At 42.8% G+C, this 21931-nt stretch overlaps 3 protein-coding genes across 3 annotated transcripts; all 3 read left to right on the top strand.

Moving 5' to 3' along the window:
- Window positions 1–2636: 2636 nt before the first annotated feature.
- On the top strand, window positions 2637–6517 carry nim1ka (NIM1 serine/threonine protein kinase a; the record flags this gene model as incomplete). The annotated part of the gene is made up of 5 exons (XM_083978832.1): window positions 2637–2923; window positions 3069–3181; window positions 5158–5279; window positions 5426–5572; window positions 5759–6517. The coding sequence occupies 5 exons, from the start codon at window positions 2637–2639 to the stop codon at window positions 6515–6517; spliced, it is 1428 nt and encodes a 475-aa protein (XP_083834958.1).
- Window positions 6518–7856: 1339 nt separating this feature from the next.
- creb3l3l (cAMP responsive element binding protein 3-like 3 like) lies at window positions 7857–15090 on the top strand. The gene is made up of 10 exons (XM_083978292.1): window positions 7857–7976; window positions 9368–9508; window positions 9726–10125; window positions 10262–10380; window positions 10520–10612; window positions 10860–10966; window positions 11590–11658; window positions 11770–11854; window positions 11980–12073; window positions 13356–15090. The coding sequence occupies exons 2-10, from the start codon at window positions 9368–9370 to the stop codon at window positions 13760–13762; spliced, it is 1515 nt and encodes a 504-aa protein (XP_083834418.1). The 5' UTR covers window positions 7857–7976; the 3' UTR covers window positions 13763–15090.
- Window positions 15091–17815: 2725 nt separating this feature from the next.
- Window positions 17816–19524, top strand: gadd45ga (growth arrest and DNA-damage-inducible, gamma a). The gene is made up of 4 exons (XM_083979443.1): window positions 17816–17955; window positions 18073–18174; window positions 18286–18496; window positions 18660–19524. The coding sequence occupies exons 1-4, from the start codon at window positions 17903–17905 to the stop codon at window positions 18771–18773; spliced, it is 480 nt and encodes a 159-aa protein (XP_083835569.1). The 5' UTR covers window positions 17816–17902; the 3' UTR covers window positions 18774–19524.
- The last annotated feature ends 2407 nt before the right edge of the window (window positions 19525–21931 follow it).

Raw genomic sequence — 21931 nt, 5'->3', positions numbered from 1 at the left:
AGATCTTTACTCAACCCAAAGTTTGTATTCATGATATTTCAGTTGAAAAATGTTGTAACTGCAGGATAGTGAACAAGTGTCTGATAAGCAATTTGACGCTGCAGTGGCTCTGTTCCAAGACAGTTGAAATGACAATTTCCTGATGTCCCTGAACCCATCCTGCTCTCCCTCTGATTATTTATTGCATTTATCTCATGCATGGTTGTCCTTTAGTCTTTCTGTTTAAACACATAAAAGGCTGGTATTCAGGCCCTGCTGCTTTGTGCTGTAAAGCGGAGGCCTCTCCTCTCTTAGCGAGTCCTTTTAGGCTGCCTGAGATCAATGCTTAGATATTCATGTTGCAATGATAGGAAGGTGTTTGAAGGCTGGGAGCCTGTACCACCCACAAAAGAGAATTGCTTTGATTTCCTCACGAGGCTTTAACATAGATTCATTCATCTTAATATAGAGACAGATGAGAGAACGTCTTCCAAAACACCCAGTTAGACGACTGTTTCTACTTCTTACACACTCCACATTGTGTCATGACAAAGTTTTCCTCAGAGCGCACTAACCCAGTTTGTAATGGTAATTTAGCATAATACTTAAAGAAAACAGCAACCACAACCAATATCCTTATTGTTATTTTAATAGTATAATAATTTTTAGTTTCATGCCTACTAAAGATCTAAATTATTTCATGCTAAGTAACGTCCTAAAGCTGGGGATTGTATCAAACAGTACAAGAGTCGCTAGTGTAGCCTATGTATTGGGGCTTTTTTTCTGCTATCACATAATGTATATCTGGTGTCTGGTGACGGTAGGAAACTACAGAAACTCACTGGAGACACCGGAGCTGTCAGCTCAGGTCGAGGTGGCGTCTGTGAAAAGTCACCGCAGTGCAGTGAGGAGGAATGTAGCGTTACACTGATGCTGCATTCACATGCAGTCGGGCAGACGGCCGTCGGTAACAAACCAGATGTCATTTTAGTCACAGAAGTCGAGAGAAAGCCCGTAAAACGTGAGTCAGGTAAACAATACGACAACGCCATGACAACATATTATCCCGTGCATTGTTTTGCCTCGTGCTGATGGACCACTTGTTTTCATTGAGGCTTGTTTATGCCGTTAACGTGCAGCGGCTGTCGTCCATCTGCCGTCTGCCCAATTTCACATGAATGCAGCATGAAAAATATGATTGAGTTGCTTGCGATATACAACCGCAACGCTAGATGGGAGTAATTCCTATATGTACCTTTTCTGAAAAGTCAGGGCTCACCCTTACCTCAGATTCACCTTTTCTTTTTTCTCTGGGGACGTTGTTAGAGCTTTGCTCTCAGAGCAGCATGCAATTATCGCCTAATTATAAACCTATACCCATGCGCATCACACACATGCATAAAGGGGTGACAATCATCACTCAGAAAAAAAAGGTCAGTCATGCTGGTATTTCAGGTTGTAACTATCTTTTGGGTGGCAGAGAATAATGACGAGCATTTGTTTATCCCTGCTGCTGTGGCAACCTCAGCCTTAGTTGTCCTTGGAGCAGGACTTAAGCCATAAATTAACTCAATAAGGATTACAATACTCACTGACGGTCAGTAAAGCAGATAAACTGCACATCCACTTGTGTTGACATGTGAACAGAAAGTCTTTTACATTTCACAGATCCTTGACCAGTACAGAACTGTTAGAATGATACATATTCTGACACACATACAAATAGGTACAATACACATGGAGGAAATTTTAAATAAGATAAGAACAAAAAAAAGTGGGCATCTATGATCATCAAAATTACTATTATCTTTGTCTGTTGTGCTTCCTCCCAGGTATTCTCAGTGAACACCCGATGGCTATGCCCTGACACTATCATCTGTTCAACCTCTTTCCACCAACCCCCCATCATCCAGCTCCTCATCCCTCCTCCTCAACCTGTGGCCTATTTATACCCTGGAGAATCAAAAGAGCCCATTAAAGCTCTGCAGACCTCTTCAGATACACTGTGAGCATGGATCCAATAACACATCATCCATCTGGTCCCCAGCCTCATCAACCTTTCTTCGAAACGTACAAATAAGGATAACTGAAACCACAGCTACTGGAAATTCTTCAAAATGCAACATAACTGCAACTGTCTTCAGCTTGAGATGACAAAGTGCACCTGATATCCCTTTGTGGCGTGGACAGGTTGCAGCTGCAGCACATTTGGGAATTCTGGATGCAGCATGTGCCTGGGTCTGCAGATTCTGGGATTTTGTCCTGCTTAGCTGAAAAACAAGACAACACATATCCATACAATTTGTTTAATGACTCCGCTGACTCAGGTTTGGATGAGGACACTGAAAGGATATACCGTCTAAATGGCTCACATAGGTAAGTCAAGGTTTTTGTCATATATGATTTTGCAAAAATCAGCTTGCACACTGGATATATGAGAGTATAACAATTTATTTTATTCAGTTTTTATTCATTTATTTAGCTTCAAAGGCACTCAATGCATCAGTCATAGTGCATTATAGACCAATAAATACAGAAGCAAAGAAGCAAATGTGTATTAAGAAACTAAAATTATGGATTTTTCTCTTTGTGCGTCCAGGTGTGCATTGCCTGGAGCCATGAGCTAAGCCCACTCCACCCCGGGTGTCCCTTGCAGGATGACTGCTATCTGCCCAACTGAGAGCAGCCCGGAAGGGACTGAAGCTGGGGCCAGGACAGCAGGCACTGCTGGGAGCAGCTCAGTTTCTGGGGCCGAGACAGGGGAGTCTAATGGAGACTCAGTAGGAGCTTCGGTTGGAGGCCCGGTTGTGGGCGGTGGTGGCCAAAGGTACACTCGCTGGAGCCACCAGGACAGCTCCGACATCAACACAGACGATGAGGGCGCCACCATCCGCCGCCTCACTCCGTTAGAGAGGTTGAACCTGGATATGTGCCAGGATGACAGGTGAAAGAGATGAAGCAGAAATCACTTTTTAACGGGTTCTTTATGTTAGACTGTTAATTTGTTGTATTTTTCTCTCTGCATTGCCCTCCAGTATATCATTGAGATTTTTTAGCATGCAATCTTTTGCTATGTAATCTGGTCACAGGGTCGTCCGCGAGCTAACAGTGGGAAGAAGAATCGGCTTCTATAAAATTCGGGGAGAGATTGGCTGTGGAAATTTCTCCCACGTCAAGCTAGGAATTCATGCCCTCACCAAGGGTAAGACGATGCTAATGAAGATGAAACACATACACAGAAAAGAAATTAAGACACCAGCATAAGCATAGATGTCACACTTACATGAGTGATACCTATTTATAGAAACCAAGAAGAAAAAAATCAGTCTGTAAAGATAAGAATCGAAGGTAATCACCAATTCAAGTAATAATTTGGCTGATGAGCTGATTCCATCAATGGGCTACAACACTGACAAGTGTGTCCTTATGGAGCAATTCACCAGCAAGCGATGTGTGCCTCGCCAGGGGGCTGATTCAGGCACAAAGAGACACACTGTCTCCAACCCTTGAACAGATGGATTGATTAGAGATCTCCAGTTTCCTTAGCGACGGCTAAAATTGCTGCATGCCTCATCAAAGGCTAGACAGAAAGAGAGGAGAATGAGTGTGTCGCTGTGTGGTGGTGTAGCCCTGTGTATGTGTGTGTGTGTGTGCTCTATGTTTTAGGGTTTTATGTGCTGTATGCTGGTCTGTGCTATGCTGTTTGTGTGTGTGTGTGTGTGTGTGTGTGTGTGTGTGTGTGTGTGTGTGTGTGTGTGTGTGTGTGTGTGTGTGTGTGTGTGTGTGTGTGTGTGTGTGTGTGGTATCACTTAGCCCCCCAAAAACAATATGAGCTGTGATGCATTTTAAATGCTCCTATTGAAAGGGAGCCTTATACTAGCCTGAATAATGTATACTGGCGCACGATTAGATATCTCAACACCATTTTGCTGCTCAAGAACTTTAATGTATTTAGTTACCCAAGGTCTATTTTATTTAGATCTATGAAATATTTAAAGGAATACAGCCAAGACGTTAGTTGTTCAAATTTGGTACACTGTATGTTACTGTAAGTATATTGATCTATTGCAGTTGTAAGTTGTGTACATATTCAAAATTTGAACCATATTTTCCTCATGTATGCCAAAGGTGGTTAGTTATAGTTAGATACCCAGGATTCAGTTCAGCAGTGTGTCTCCCTGTCACATTTAATCTTAACCAATTTGATCTTCCACATCTGTTCCGACTATAAGTCACAGCAATTTTCCTAATTTAGAAAAGCTTCTTTAAAGCAGATATCAGCTTCACGGCCGTTTCGGCTAATGCTGCGTTCAAGGCAGGCTTTTGAAACCGTAAGTTACAGCTTCAAGTCACAACTATGACTTGGTAGCGTTCCAGGTAACCCGTAGCTCGTGTTTTTACCATCCTGTTGTCTGTGAAAGTTCCCTATAACGGCCACTCGTAACTTCCGACCCGTGAACTCGTACCAGATCGAACTGGTATGACTTCACAGGAAGGAAAAACACAAAGTACGAGTTTCTTTGAACGCACCATGAGTTAGCAGCCCCCGCCCTTGTCAGGCATCAATTGGTCCTCGTGCTACGTCACCACATTCACGCGCATCCCTTGGCTGCACACACAGCCCTTCATGCCGTTCTCTCTCCTCATTGGATAACACTTGTATCCCACAAGGAAAATTTTCTCCTCGGGTTACAGCAGAGCAGAGTGACGGAGAGACTCGTGTTTAGGCTGAAATACTTCATGTAAGTGATTGCTGACGGAAAATAGGACTATTTAGGACTTATATTAACAAAAACATTCCACTGATATCTGCTTTAAGTTTGCGCTAAAAGTGAGAATTGACCCCTGAGAGAACATAATCAGGGAAATTGGTTTGTGAGGGCAACTAATCCTGCATCAAATTATCCAGATCAGTGCGTCAGGGCCGGTCACTACGGGGGCTACTCTGCTGTGAAACCACACACATTTTACAGTAGCTACATATATGATTTATATAACATTTGCAATATTATCAAAAAGTTGAGGTTAAATAAAATAATGCACCCAATTTTATACTACTTTTTCCTGTCTTCATTATTGACATCAAATTTCTATTGAAATACCACTCTGGCATGATCCAGACGTGTGTATGATGAGAGGTTGTTCTGTGTTACTGATCATGAACTTCTCCATCAACAGACAAGGTGGCCATCAAGATCCTAGACAAAACCAAGCTGGACCAGAAGACCCAGAGGCTGCTGTCCAGAGAGATCTCCAGCATGGAGAAGCTACACCATCCCAACATCATACGCCTCTATGAGGTTTGGCTCAAACTGTACACTGCTCTCATATTGATTTATATGTGATCCTGAGGGGTTTTCTCAGTGATCTCAGCATCCTGTCGACATCCGGTGTTCTTCCTCTGACATGTCACTCACTCGTGTTGTCTTTCTTTTTCTCCCTTGAGGTGGTGGAGACGTTGTCAAGGTTACACTTGGTAATGGAGTACGCAGGGGGAGGGGAGCTCTACACTAAAATTACTACAGAAGGGAAACTTTCTGACACTGACAGCAAGATCGTCTTCGCTCAGATCCTCTCTGCTGTAAAACACATGGTCAGGACATATAAAATATACTGTCTGCTGTGATAAAATTACATGTTTGTGTTAGGACAGATTATTTACACATGTAATGTCCTGTTATCTTTAAACCTTGATTCATCAATAATGTGTGTACTAATAGTTATGACCTCACCTACACCTATTAATAACTTACATGATTCCGTTTTTTTTCCCCCACAGCATGAAAACAACATAATTCACCGTGACTTGAAGGCAGAAAATGTCTTCTACACCAGCAGCTCTTGTGTCAAAGTGGGGGACTTTGGCTTTAGCACGCTCAGCCGCCGGGATGAGACACTCAACACGTTCTGCGGCTCTCCACCTTACGCTGCGCCTGAGCTCTTTCGGGATGAGCATTATGTCGGCATCTTTGTAGACATCTGGGCCTTGGGTGTGATGCTTTTCTTTATGGTGACAGGGACCATGCCTTTCAGAGCGGACACGGTGGCCAAGCTGAAGAGATGCATCCTGGAGGGCGCCTACATCCTGCCCTCCTGGGTGCCAGATGCATGCCAGAGGCTGATCAGGGGAATCCTGCAACCTATACCGTCTGACCGCTACACAGTGGAGCAGATGATGGGATGTGAGTGGCTGCTCCCTGTGGATTTCCCGCGGGCCATGGAGCCCTTTAAACTAGACCCATCCTACCTTGCAGAGGATGATGCATCTGAACTCGGGGAGGAAGCGATGGAGGTAAAGGCAGCACTGGAGACTCTAGGAATCACCTCTGAACACATCCTCAACAACCAGGGGAAAGACTGCAGGAGCTCCATCACTGGAGTCTACAGAATCCTGCTACACCGTGCTCACAAGAGATGGGCTGTTGAGCGCATTCCTGCGGTCACACAGGTCGTTGGAACAACTACAACAAGTAAAAAGGAACGGCTAAAAGTGTACCGTAGCTTACGGCACACGTCTAAACTCTGTGTGATTCTGTGACAAAATGCTTTGTTTTACTCTGGAAACTAACTGACTTTACAGTCTTGGATGATATTGCATGGATTTCATTAGAAATAAAAAAGTGCTTTTCAGGTCCAGCTGCTGAAACTGAAATCATGGTATATAACCCCACTTAGCTTCTGAAATCTGAGATTTCTTACTTTAGTATCTTTCTTCTAGTAAGTAAAATTAGTCTCTGTGAGAATGTTGTGACCAGTGAATAATTATTGTCTCCTTTTTTGTCAGGGACAGGGACCTAGTCCTCATGAGATTTGAAAATGTTATAAAAAACATTATTTAAGTAAACATAATAATGATTACATGGCATACAAAACTTTTATCTGGGTCCTGTGGGCCAGATATATCTAGCCCATCCTGTTCTATTCTTATGTATGCCCTAACAACAATACACCCCATGGTAAATCAATGTAGCATAAATCTGAAGGAAAATATTCAGAAATCCACAAAATTATGCTGAGGTGATAATGTGGCGAAACATGCAGACAGTACATGAAATGTGGTGTTTTGAATGTTTAATTGCACTTTTCTTCGATGCCTTAGTTTTCTATAATGTTGTGAAATCAGGCGCACTGGTTTCATTAGACTCCTCAGTGTTTGTGATGACATGAATAGAGTTTCTGACATCTTCCCCCATGGCCCTGAGAAATCCCATAAATGAAATGACGGCTATGGATACCAATATGCCAACCCACAAATTTAGCCTATTATTTGGTTGTGTGGCAAATTAATTTTGAATTTTGACTCAGACATTTCCAGTATGATTTTCAGAAATTAGTTTTTTTTAATCACCTGATGCCATGTCCATGCCAATGTGTCTATTAAAAATAAACTTGAAATTAAAATGCATCAGTTTTTTTGATGGTGTGTTTGGTGCTTTTGTTTGTGTTTGTACGTACAGTTTTAAATCTATAGGTACATTTATTTGTATTTTACAAGCAGGTACCAGTTCCTCATTTCATTTCATTGTTGTATGTTAAACTCATTGCATATTGTTGCACGCAGACCATAGACTGTATAGACACAGACACATGCATGTGTACACACATGCACACACAACACTTGTGTTTTTACATAGACAAATAGGCCTATGAGGTGATAGCAATGTATATTTTTATCACTAAAATGAATGATAATTAGAAAAAAAAGTTTTCTTATTTTCTATATTTTACCAAACCCACCTACAGAATACACATGCGCAGGACATAAAAGGCGCAGGACCGTAATGAGCGCAAAACTACTACACTTCCCAGAAGACAGCTGGGCGAGCACGTACTGATATCCGGCTTAACGTAATGACGCAATTTTTGCCTTGTTGGAAGGTGGTTTCAGGAGGAAGCGCTGTGACGGTGAGCGGCAGCACTGAAGAAACGCTGAGCAGATAAACCAAAAGACACGGACGTACTCACTCGAATGGTATTTTGTCTCCTGTCATCTCACGGTAAGAAAATAAAACGTCTAAGTTGGCTGGGTTTAATGTTTTTCAGTGTGTTTAATAATGTCATGAGGGACCACGCCCTCTTACAATGAAGCTCTTGATGGGAATATTGAGACAGCGTTAATTAGCGAAGTCGTCGGCTCCTGGCCTAAGACATTTCCTTCTTCTTGCGAGGGGAATAAAAGCTGATAGATTTTTTTTCAGCCTGCTTTAATTAAACGCTCATGAATCATGAATCACATCGCATATGGCAGCTACTACTCAAACTAGGTCATTTCGTTTGAGTATTAAATTCCTATGCTGCGAGACAATACCCTTCGTCCTGCAAGACAACAAAGGCTGCACGCATCCGAGCCGCTCTCAGATGTGTGTCTTTATAGTTTAAGCAGGAATTGCATTAATGGTCGTTTCCTGAAATCAACCACAAACGTTACACGTCTTATTTGTTTTGATACTTGATATTTGTATGCAGATCTCGTGACAAAGACATGCGGGGGCGGGGCCGAGTTTAGAGATGAGGTCATGATGGGAGTGTGTCGATGATGCAATATGAAGATGTTTGTATGGTGACTTGGTATAGCCTAGGCCTACGTGTATGCAAGCCAGTGACGATCAAGTGCGATCTGTTATAGTAGATTCCTCCTTAATTATTCTGGCTTCACGGGTCAAATAAAGCATCCACGTGCACCTGCAGCCTGCATATGAAGGTCAAGCCACACTACGCTACAACCAAGCAGAGCAGACAGTGAGCGCAGCAGCCTAACCACCATCACTGAAATCAATACAACACCCAGGATTATCACTGTAGCACAGAGTTCAACAAAGCTTACAAGCACCTCATCTGACCTAACATTTGAAATTATATATTTATATATTATATTTAGCCACCCTAAACAAAAGAAACAGTTGACAGACATTCTTTCAGTTTTGTTGCTCTGTGTGTTTATTTCTATGATGTCCTTTATGTAATGTACAGTCGAGTGGAAACAGATTGTCCTTTCTGGACGAATAAAGTCCACGTCTACGTCTATTTTTCAGATAGGACAGATGACTACTGGCACTTTCATATCATATTTAGTGATAGCTGAGTTGGATCTCTGTCAAGCAATCAATGGCAATTTCAGTGGGCCTAAGATAGAACTGAATAATCATTCTTTAGGACTGCTCTTTAAAAAGCCCAAGCTTTTTTTGTCTTCAACAATGCAAGATCCAAATATATTTCTATTACTGTAAATTTACAGTGTTATGGAATATGTGGCTTTTTTCAATTTTTTTTCAATTTTTTTTCAATTTTTTTTTTTTTTGGGGGGGGGGGTCATACAAAACCACAAGATCTGCAATCAATTGTTGTTATTTCAGTAATATTTAAGACTAACCCTGCTGTGTTTTTACAGATGTCACTCAATGAGGAGCTACCAGACATGGATGGGACAGACCTACTGGGGCTGCTGTTCCATGATGGAGAGGACGGGTCTACCGAGCCCCTGTTTGCTGATGAGAGCGGGCTCATTGAATCCTGGTTGTCTGAACAAGATGTAAGACCTTATTCACAGAAAATAAAGATCAACTTATCTTATTATGATGTGATCAACATCAAACAAATTTAGTAAGATAATAAATGCAGCTGCAGTTTGGAAAAAGTGATTATAAACATGCTTAAGTGTACAACTGCAGGGTCACACAACAGCTCAGAACACCAGCCTGAAACGTTACCTGCTGTGTGCGTGATTAACACTGTCTTTTGTCTTCCAGATGCTGACAGGTGTGGATACTGAAGACTTTCTGTCCAGCTTGTTAGAGGGAGACAATAACATGGGGGCTATCTGTCCCTCTCATTCTCCCTTGGGCAGCGACAGTGGCATTTCTGATGACAGCAGCACTGGGGTTGGAAACAACAATCACGTGGGATGCCCAAGTCCCCATAGCAGTGATAGTGACGTTGTTCCCAGCCCTGGTTATTCGCAGCCCAGTCCGGTGCACTCTGACCCAGCCTTGACCTTTGGAGAGGTGCAGACAGAGAACCTGGAGGCCTTAATGGTCCAGGCAGACCACAGTTACTCTCTGCTGCAGAGCGGAGGGAGGGACATGGACATGGACATCCTGCAGAGTGTGAGGGCAGAGAAGCCAGACACAGATGTCTTCATTGATCTAGGTATGTGCAGTAGAAGAACTCTTGAATATGTGAGGTATTTTTTGGTTGGTACAGAATGTGTGAGGGGGTGCAACAACACATTTCTTCTCTTTTCTGAATTTATTTTAACTGCTGTGCTTGTGTTTTCTCATGACAGATGACCTGGTGAGTGAAGCAATGGAGGAGGAGGAGGAGGACATTACCAGCGAGCTGCCTTGCACTCTGGCCATAGAGGACTCGACACCGGATTCACCACTGTCCAACACAATGGATCAGGTCAGTTTATCTCTCTTTAGCCAGCCAAAATCCTTTTAAAAACATTATATCAGAGACCCCGCTGTTCAATAACTATGCCTGTATTGTTGATGTATGTTAGAAATATGGCAAATGTAAATACTGTCTTTTCCCCCTTCAGTTCCAGTTTAAAGAGATTGTGCTCACTGAGGAGGAGAAGCGTCTTTTGGCGAAAGAGGGAGCAACTATTCCCGCTCACATGCCTCTCACAAAGGTAATGGATACAGTTCATGTCTGTATAATTTATAGTGAACACACACAATCCTGAACAGTGTTTGCTTTTTATTGTTTGGCTGTACAGGATTTTTTTTTGTCTTAGATCCAGGTTTGATAATTGTTAAGTGTTTTTTGCTGGATTAATATTCAAAGTGGATGTTCTGTTTGATCTTTCTGCGGCTGTACACATTGTCATCTGTTATATCAACATTTGGATTGAAAGTCTCCTCCTCTCTGTGTAACAGGCAGAGGAGAGGACCTTGAAGAGAGTCAGAAGGAAGATCCGCAACAAGCAGTCTGCTCAGGAAAGTCGCAAGAAGAAGAAGGTGTACGTTGACGGACTGGAAAACAGGTGAGATGAGAAGAGGCTACGATTTCCACAAATGAGATGTGATTTCTCTCTATTAGAAATGTTTGCTGAAAGGACTTTGGGTTGATTAAACTTAATTTTGTATGGATGGGGAATAGAACAGAAAAGCACACCAATTACGCTGCATCTAACAATAATTTATATTATCAATTAACCTGTGGATGATTTTCTTCATTCATGTTTAATTCTAAGAAATGGTGATTATAATTTCCCACAGTACTAAATGTCTTAAGTTGTCAAACTAACAAATGCCCAACAATAATAAGTTATTCATCATGTGTGACAAGCATGAAGTTAGAGAATGATTTTTTGATCATCAAAACAGTTCCAAATGATTTTATGGAAAAAAAAAAAAACATTTTTGTTGACGTGCAACTAACGTTTGTAACATAGGTCATAGTTGTGATTCATACATGAGCTGCAGCTGCTCTTATCAAGCTGAAGAACACACACTACAGGAACTTAGCCTAGTTGCACATGACTATTTATGCTGCTGACAATGATTCACTACGTGTCTTTAATTTCTACATTAAATGACTTTTTATTGTTGTTTTTGTGTTTGGATAAATATACTGATGACTTCATCATTAACATGTCTACCACAGGGTTGCCATCTGCACTGCACATAACATGGAACTTCAGAAGAAAGTCCAAATGCTTCAGAAACAGAACATGTAAGAACTCTGAGATATCGCCTCTATTTTGATATGTAATAATACATATTATGAAAGTGCATCTGAATCTATAGAGATGTCACCCTCAGTGTATCCTCTTTGTACTTACAGTTCCTTGATAGAGCAACTGAGGAAACTGCAGTCTATTGTGAAGATGTCAACTCTGAAGGCCAGCACAACCAGCACCTGTGTTATGGTAACTTTGTTGACAACACTTATTTCATCTCTCCCTCCTGATCACTGTTTCTCACACTGGCTTTTAAGTTCTTTGTCATGCTGCAGTATTTTTGTGCTCACTTTCTCCTTGGGTCTGCCCTTCAGGTGTTCCTGCTCTCTTTCTGCCTCATCATCTTCCCGTCAGTCAATCCATTTGGGGGAAGTGCAGAGAAGAAGGAACTCTATACACCCTCCTCCAGTAAGTTACCTCAAAGGAAAGGAAAGTCTGTCTGAAAGCTTTGTTATGTTTCAGCCTTTCTTGACATGTCTTTTTGATGAAGATCTGTACATGCAGAGTCAGTGTAGTACTGTTTAATCAGTTGTATCACCAGGATTTCAGGATTTTTTAAATCAACACACTGCAAAATCCCCAAATCTTTCTAAGAATATTTGTCTCATTTATTGTCAAAATTTCTAATTTCTACTCAATTTGAACCTCTTTCCACTTAAAATAAGACTCATCACCTAAAAATGATCTTGTTTTTAGATCATTTTCACTTGTTTCAAACAAATTTTCACTTGAAATAAGTAGAAAAATCTGCCAGTGAAAGCAAGTTTTTTGTGCTTGTTGAAAAACTTGATCCACTATCAGATCTTACTACTTATTTCAAGTGCATATATGCTTGAAAGAAGTAAAAAGTGTCTAAAAACAAGCTACTTTTAATGTGATGAGTCTTATTTTAAAGGGACAGTATGGGACTTTATTGGCTTTTTATTGACAAAAATCAAATATCGCTTTCATAAATACGTATTTCACTGAAGTGGAATCGCGCCCGCATACAAACGAGCGCTTTCTCGTACCTTAGAATGAGATGTTACAAGTCGTTACAAACATACAGGGGGGGGTTCACCGAACCTTCCCTGCCATGTTGAATCGCCATGTTTTACGTTCAGTGTCACCGTGGCTGTAAGTAACCTCAAACTCGGGCCGCCGGAGCTTCTCGGCTCGGGGAGAAAGTTTTCCAGACAGCGCCTGTTAAAACTGTCACCACCGTGTAGCTAGTGTGAGGAAGGACGGAGGCACTGGTGTTGCCTTCAGGTGCAGTCAGACACCTGAACGACGCCGTGAGTGACGCCGTCGGCAAACCAACTGGATGTTATTTTACTCGACGAGAGAAAGCCGGTAAAACGTGGGTCAGGTAAACAATACGACATCACCATGACAACATATTGTCACGCCTGTATTGTTTTGCCTCGTGCTGGCGGACCGTTTGTTTACATAGAGGCTTGTTTATCCTGATACATGCAGCGTGTGTTGTTTTTCTGACTTCTGCCCGAGTTTACGTAAACGCAACAGCAAGAATACGTGCCGACATGCAACCGCACCGCTAGATGGGGGTAAATCTCACATACTGTCCCTTTAAGTATAATGAGATTTGTTTCAACTAGAAATAAGACAAATATTCTTGTTTGAGTTTTTGCAGTGCAGTCTGGCTTTCTTGGTCTGCCTTGGTATTCATGTTTTTTCCTCTCTGTTGCAGTCATCTCTCGGACCTTGCGTTCACTGCCACCAGAAAGCACAGATGCCATATCCTACCTGGAGCCTGAAGAGGAGGAGCTTCTCCTAATGTCCCCAGTCGAGGTGGAAAACAGTAAAGCCATCTTCTCTGGAGGTCAAAATAACCACACCCCCGATTACCAGAGGGTGGATCAACCCGATTCGGAAACAGGTGTCAACAGCAACTCCTCGGCAGACTTCCCCAGTCCTGCTCAGGCTGCAGAGATGAAGCCAGGGCAAGGCGGCGGAGGAGGGTCCTTACAGGAAGGATCCATTGATACTGTAGTGGCATCCGCTGTTGCATATGAGGTGACAGGGTCCAAAGATAACTGGATAGACCGAAACCCCCCATCAGTCATATTACAGCAGCACCGCTCAGATGAGATGTAGTAGGGTGGTATTTACTGAAATAACCAGCAGAGGGAGCCATATTCCTAATGTTTGGATACCAGAGGGAAACTTAAACTTTCAACAACAAAAAAAGGGGTGGGAAGGGAAAATACCAGTAATTGTTATCATATAGGATCAGTGTGTCTGTACCTACGTTTCCCCTTTTCCACCTTCTGATCTACTACTGTTACTTAATTTGCACTTTTCTCTGGTTTCCTTGTACCAGTAGGCAAAAGGAACTGGTAAGAGATTTCTATATGTTATCAGTGTAAATTACCCCCTGAAAATAGGACATTGCAGTGATAATATGCTCTCTTGCATTGCTGGGAGGCCACATCTACTTATGTAGTACCGTGGTCTCCCATATTATTGTACAAATTGGTGATGTTAACCAAAATTTGTTGGCACCCAAATTTAACAGAAACCAGCAGTAGATTATTTCTAGATAGGTATTACTCGGAGGCATTATTATTCATTACCAAATTCAAGGGTTAGCTTTGTTGGTCAGCCGTCTGTCCGGTCACTTCCAACAGATCTTACCGAACGCTGCTCGTCATGAATGACTCTCCCATAGTGAATTGTTGTGAATATAACGTAGTCCAACATGTTGCACTGCAGACTAGTCAGCAACATCCATTGCTTGATTCTCATAAAGCTTGATCAAAGTGGTTGTTTGACCACCGTAATGCTAAAGCCATTGCAGGACATTTGGCCATTTAGAAGACTTGTAAAGTTTGTTAGTATTTCCCTTGTAACAAGGGTATTCACGCTCCGTTTAATTTTAGAATGCTTAGTTTTTATGTTGTACAGTAAGGCAAGGATAAATGTCAGAAAGTTGAAAAAGACACTGAACCCTTGACTTTGCTACTGTCAGCCAACTCCGGACAACCCCTGCAATCTCCTCTTTTACAATTTAATGGTACAGTTCTTACCTTTTGTAAACAAACCTCAAATGTCTTAGCACCTGTGTGCACAAAAGAAGGGGTTTAATATACTTGCTCAGTAAACCATGTCGCAGTAAAATATACCCAAAAATGTGATGACCTGTCTTGTCAGTGAGGCATTTTTGTTTTGTTTTTCTTTGTGTATTTCTATGTTTTTGTTGATAATAAATGGAATCTATATGGTATTGGAACTGCATTTTGTTATAATCACGAGTCAATGAGATTTTAAATGTTGCTCATGTTGAACAAATGCACTGACATTTGACATAGTCCAAGAATGGAATGTAAATACGCTTAAATGATTGTAGCCTTTCTGTACATTTGATCTCTTTATGTATAAAACATGTCTGGGCATCTATAATAATAAACTTTTTATATATCACAGTGATACAGTGTGTGTCTTTGTGGAAGGTAGAGTGCAATTAATCTTATCTACCATGAATGTGACTGTTATCAATTTACAGAGAAATTACATATTTTAAAAGGGTGGTTTGCAGTTGAGTAAATTACCTTTACATTATGTTTCTATAGTATTCTATTGTTTTTTCCTGCATGCCAGGTTAACTAGTACAGCCATAATATAGAACTATTTGTCACATCTATTGGGGGGTTTCAATTCCTGTGTCTTATTTATCCTCCATTGGATATTCACAGTCAGTCTGGGGTTTTCCCATCCTCTCAGCCAAGCTGCATAGCTAAAAACAAAGAGTTGACACAAAATTCCAAAAGCTTCTAGACACAAAACAGTTCATGTAATGTTTGTCTAATGAGCTCAGCAGCATGTAATTGCAAATGTCCCTGTCTGGGTATAGGGGGGAAGTTGAGTTTTACAGGGGATAACATACTTATTAAAATTAATTTATGCTTCATTCTGAAATCTAAAAGTGTAGATTAATCGTTTTTGTTGTTGTTGTTGTTGTTTTTAGGCTACTCTGCACGTTCATCTTTTTTGCCCCATGGATGACAAACAATCTGTCTGGTCATAGAAGTAAACTCAACTGTGGGGAAATTACCACATGGGGTTGGTGACTCAAGTCTGAGGGTGGAAGCATGAGTCACGAGTTTTCTCGACATGTTGAGACTAGCTGTTCTGTGGGGGAAAGGTCACTCTCTGGATGACCGGCAGATGGCGCCGTGAGTTTAGATTTAAGAGGCTGGGCGCTTGTACTGAGGGGCGAACTGCTAGAGCAGCTGTGTAGATGCAAGACGATAGGGTTAAAGGTCAATCAGTTAACATGTGGGCACGCTGATATTTACCTCCCAACAAAGAACACTTGTATCTGTATTATTTGACTCATCATTTGATCAGACGCCTGCGGGCAAAACAAGCATTAGTAATAGAGGGCAATGTTCCAGTAATTAGCCCCCCCTTTTGTGTTACCTGGTAGGCCTACTGTGTGATGCCACCCAGAAAGGTTTTCTTCATGATGACTTTTGAGGTTTTATAATTTATTTCCAAAACTTGATTACTCAGGCTACAGCGTAAAAAACAAAAAAACAAAAGCAAAAAACGTGGTCTTCGAGTTGTGACAAGTTCAGTGAAGTGGTGCGTAAACAAGCACAGCATTAGCGCACAACAGTGATGTTGAATGTAAACTCCTGCAGTCGCACTGATAAGATTTGAGACAATTGGCTGAAAGGACACTAGGCCACGGCGCGTGGCGCTTTTCTGAAAGAGAGGAGGAGGGGGTGCACGCGCATCTGTCGGGCATCTGCCGCAGGGCAATGAATGGAACAGGGTAATGAAGAGTGCAACACACACACACACACACACACACACACACACACACACACACACACACACACACACACACACACACACACACACACACACACACACACACACACACACACTATGGACATCCACTAACTACCCCCATGAAAGAGCCGGGGGCAGGTGGAGGACGTGAGTATTGTTGTGACACAAAGTCTCTTTCTTTCTCTCCTTGGAGAAACGACACGCGTCAAGACGGACTGGCAATTAAGCCTCCTTTACAATGCAAGGAGAGAAAAAAAACTGGCGTGTGCCGGCCGCAAGCTGTTTGGGTCACTCCTCAGACGACAACACTGTCTCCATCAACAAGTCTCGCTGTATTGGGGTCAGGACAGGCTTGATCGATTGCCTGTAAGTCCCGAGCTCGTACTGTACCGTAACTCCTCCGCACAATTGCGTACTAACAGGTTAGGAGGGTGCCGTGCGTGTGCGCAGGTGCACCATGGGCAAGCTGTTTATTGAGGGCGAGCTGTGTCTACGGGGAAAGTTTGGATTTGCTATTAATACCCTAGCTGATCTTCACAGGGTTGGGGAAGTCCAGTTTTTTTTTTTTTTTTTTAAGACTTGTTCCAGAGTTTGTAAGATTGATTTCACTGCAGCTGCTTCACCCACTCTGAATATCCAGCATCTTCTCTCAGACTGCTTTGCATACTCAGCCGCATTGTCACCTGTATGGTCTGAAATGTGTTGGTCTCTGCTGTGGCCCCTTGGTTTTATAACAGTCATGGGAAAACATTACCTGGTGCATAACAATTATATAACACACAAAACACAAGGCAGGGTTCCTGGTAGCCAGTGCTGAGCAGGTAAACAAGGTGGGAAAACTCTATAGCGCCACCTGTAAACATCCTGATTGGAACAATAGCCTATATTGCATACTAATAATAATATGAATAATAAATGTCATCCTCACTTGATTTTTATATTAAAATGTTAAATCTAAGTCATGTGTGCCAGCTGCTCCGTGATGTTGACTGAAACATTTATTGTATCAGTCATACAGTCACTCTGAAAAGTCCATAGTAAACAGAACTTGTAGTTTTTGAACACAAAGTAAAGGACAACATGGTCGTGGGTGGGTGAGGGAACAAGGGAGGGAGGGGGCCGGAGGATGAGAGAGAAAGAGAGGGGGGGATTTCTTGAGAAGTTGTAATATTGCCCCACGTGGGGCTGTCAACAAGCTTCAGCGTAACTGCCCGGCGGGGACTTTTGCTTTCCTCACCAACCGCCGCTCCGAGCCAATAGCTGCAGTCAGGAGCGGAAAGACCGCCCCTTGCCGAGAAACGAAGCCAACCTGCTATAAAAACACCCACAGCCCGTACAGCGCTCAGAATAACACAGGACAACCATACAGACAAGTACACTGGCTTCTTTTCCCCTTTACGTTCAACGCAACATCCCGATCGCGCTTGGATTATAACTATGACTCTTGAAGAGATCAGCGGACAAGACAACACAATGGAAAATACAGACAGGTAAATATCTTTTACACATTTTTTTTTTACTCCAAGCTGTTATGCTGATGCTTTGTAGCTTTCCCGTTAATCTAAATGTGCCCAGAGTTCTAATGGTGTGTATTTTTCTTTGTCAAGGGTGCAAAGTGCAGGCGCAGCCCTGGAGGAGCTGCTGCTCGCTGCGAAGAACCAGGATTACCTGACAGTTGGAGTTTATGAATCTGCCAAAGTCATGAATGTGTAAGTATTGCAATTCTGGAACCATTTAGCTCTACAGTTGTTAATTTTTTCAAAAAGCATTATGGAAAAGGAATAGATTTTTAACAGCCTCCCCTCTTCTCTTCCCCTCAGTGACCCAGACAGCGTGGCATTCTGCGTCCTCGCCACCGATGAGGAGTACGAGTGCGACATTGCTCTTCAGATTCACTTCACCCTCATCCAGGCTTTCTGCTTCGATAACGACATCAACGTGGTGCGCGTCAACGACATCGAGCGCCTGGCCGACCTCGTGGGTGCAGACGAAAGCGGCGAGCCCAAGGACGCGCACTGCATTCTTGTCACGGTACGTTCCCACTCAGTCAGGAACCGGCAGCCGGGTGAATCATGCATGCATCACTCCTCCGTCTGAATTTTTTTCTGCACACGCTGCCAAGTCAGTCTGCGTGTAGGCTCTCATGTGCGTTGCACATTTTCTAAATATGTCCTCTCTTTGCATTTTTTTTTAGAGTCCCAGTGCAAACCCGTGGAAAGACCCTGCTCTGGACAAGCTGAGTCTGTTCTGCGAGGAGAGCCGCAGTGTGTATGACTGGGTGCCCACCATCACACTCCCAGAGCGCTGAAGTGACACCCCGACTATACGCTTCACATGATGATGGTGAAGAAGATTCAAAGAAAGTGAAAGAAGCTGAGGTTTCAGCTGGGGGTGTCAAGCCACTCTCTGGCCTCACTTTTCTGGATTAAGAGGCTGTGGCTCTGACTACACCCCCTCCAACCATCCACCCCACTGCAAAAAGCCAGGCTTCCATTGCATCCTGGGTCCGCACGTTGATTCTGGATTACCCTGAGGAAAGGAGGGCGGGGGAGGTTCAAGTTCAGAAGTCAAGTGTGGACTATAGGTCAGGTGTGTGTGGACAGAAAAGCCTGATGGACACTGAGGAGGAGGAGTTGGACTGTGCTGCATTACTGCATGAAAAGATGACAAGTGGTGACCAAGGGGACCGCCTTGTGAGTGTGGGCACTGGTGGAAAAGTTGAGCAGAGAAGGTCACAGAGAGAGAGAGACACAAGTGCAAGAAATGGACTTATGAAAGTTTGGAGGCTGCACTGAATCTCATGAGAGAGGAACCAGGAAGAGGCTGGTCCTGAAGAAGGTCTAAAAAGTGGACTTATTTTTTACTTTCCAGTGCAGCTATCAGGAAGTTCTTGGGATAAGCAGAGACCCTGCTTGCAAATCCTGATTTCAGCTGTGTCTGTGTACTAACAAAATGGACTATTGTTTTTACTTGAAATATGCAGACAAAACAATGCAATATTCACTTGAATTGTACTCATTTATACTGTTTTTGTGAATAAACATTTGCAATCAAACTCATCCTCTTTTGTCAGATATGTTATTTCCCCCTTTTGCATCAGGCTTCACAGACCATTGGCACTCACCAGACCTCGGGGGTAACTAAGCTGCGGCAGAGTGTGGGAAGTTACAGCAGCATGCGCAGACATAGAGGCATCAGGAAGTGATGCGTGATATCAGCTACGCAGTGCTAGAGAAGTAGTCGAGAGTAAAACGTGGGTGGCGGACGGAAAGCAAAGATCAAATGATTGGGTGTCTCAGAAAAGAGATTAAATGGAGAAAAAGAGAGTAGAACGGTTTCACCATGATGATGCTTGTGACATGTGCTCTTTCCAGGCACTGACCTTTTACCACTCATAGACCAGCTGCCTTACACGACAGCTTGCACAATCGCTGCAGCCAGAATTGAGGTTGAGCCTAAGGCTGGGGGGGCCTGCAGGAGAGAGCTTTCTTTTGTTTTCTATGCAGGGGCAGCTGGGGCTACAGTGGTCTGTGTGTCGGTGGGTACTGTGCTTAGTTATTGTTTTGTGCATCCAAGTGGAAAGGAGAGGCTGTATTGTATTAATAACCCAATTTAGCTCTCCTGAACAGAGGTTTAACTTAATGTGTCAGAGATGCACTCCTTGGACGGTTGGAAAGTTTTCATGCATGAAAGTTCAGTTTAACAAGTCTTGCAATAACCTGTAAAATTTTAAGCAAAACCGTGAGGCAACATGCGACATGGGGAGAGAAATGAAAAGTTTTTTACATTTCATATTCCTGCACACACGTGCACGTAAAAGCACGTGCGATCAAACCGTCCAAAGGGGACTGGAATTAGAGTAGAGCTGTAGTGAAATGAGGGTCAGGAAGATCATCAGTGGCAGGTAAGGGGAAGTGTGTGAGCACTGTGGTCGACTTGACAGTAAAGCGTTGCCCACATCAAAGAGAGTGCAGACTTCAGAGGAACTCCTCTTGCTTTTCTTGGCAGCACCTCAGTCTCCAGACCAACCACTGGCCATACTACTGGCGTGTGTGCATGCATGAACACACAGGTGCACGCAGGCACGACACTAATCTGTATATGCACACTTGCTCATAACCACACATGCACGTACACACGAATGGGCGCGCGTACACACACACACAAGAAAAGGATGCCGTCTGTGTCTGCTCAGGTTAATTTTTCAGTGTTCTAAGAAGAGAGGAAGCCTCTACTCAAGCAGATTTTTGAGAGAAGGCAGAAATGTAGAGATGCAATGGAGGGATTTTCCACGGGCATTAATATCTGCACTGGTAGGCATATAGGGTAAATTACCCTAAATGCTGACAAAACTAGTCATTTTCTTACATGCACTGTCAAAACAGTAGCAAGATTAGGGTTAGTCATGAAGAGCCGTGTGGCTTGTGATGAATGTGTGCTGTTGCACTCTGGACCCTGTGATCAAACACGAAGCCTGTGTGTGAGTGAGGTCGAAATACAATATCTTGTGAAAATCACCTGCAAAAGTCCCAGCCAACTCACAGGGAAGGTCAGAACACAGATGAAATGTTCACAATGAGATATAACAAAGGGGCGAAAAGAGGGAGCATTTTTATTTAGCATGCACCTGAAAGCAAGTAAGATATTAAGAGATTTTCATCTACAGTCATTGTCATTGTATTCTTGAGGCAGACGTTTTTGTTCTGTTTAAAAAAAAAAAAAGGACCAGCAGCAACAATAGCAGTTGCAATCGTGTCTTATTTTGACCCGTTTTTTAGGGGGAAAAGGCAGGTTTTAATGCCTCAGATAAAAACCCATTTTTCAAAAAAAACATATAAATACTGAATGTTCTATTATGTGCTCAAAGTAAACAGCATGAAATACTAAGTGTGTTGTTGACAAAACCCCTGACCCACTTTGAGTAAAAGTTACATCAATGGTCTTTGTCTGATCAGATTCTTGCTTCCAAAACCTCACCTCTCTGGGTTTATCTGCTGTAGCAGAAGGTCATGCAAGCTCTGTGCAAGACAAGAAGCAACAAAACATACCTGTTCTTTTTTAATGTTATGTGCCTTTTGGCTACAGGTGTATATGGGCCAGCAGAGAACAAGGCTCTTCCAACAGCCTTTTAAGGCTGAAAAAAAAAGGCTCCTCAATTTGTGCTGCTGCTAATATTTGCATGCGGTTAACAAACATCTTCTCCGTGTGTTGGCTGCGGTGCCACAGCCTGTAGCAACAGTCCAGACTGTGGAAACAGCCCGACTGTCTGCACAAGGTCTGAGCCAGAGAGATCTGGAGCTACGATAGACTGAAAGGGAGGGAGCAAGACCAGACAGATGTGCTCTGACTGAGAAACATTAGTGTTTTTCAACCGTGCCACAGACCAGTGGTAAACATCAAGCAGTAGTTCACTCCCGAGTGCTATCCAGACCGTTTCCTTTTTCTCTTCATATTAAGTGCTGATAA

Source organism: Trachurus trachurus, assembly GCF_905171665.1.
Source record: "Trachurus trachurus genome assembly, chromosome: 9".
Taxonomy (NCBI): Eukaryota; Metazoa; Chordata; class Actinopteri; order Carangiformes; family Carangidae; genus Trachurus; species Trachurus trachurus.
This window is presented reverse-complemented; position numbering and strand designations above follow the sequence as displayed.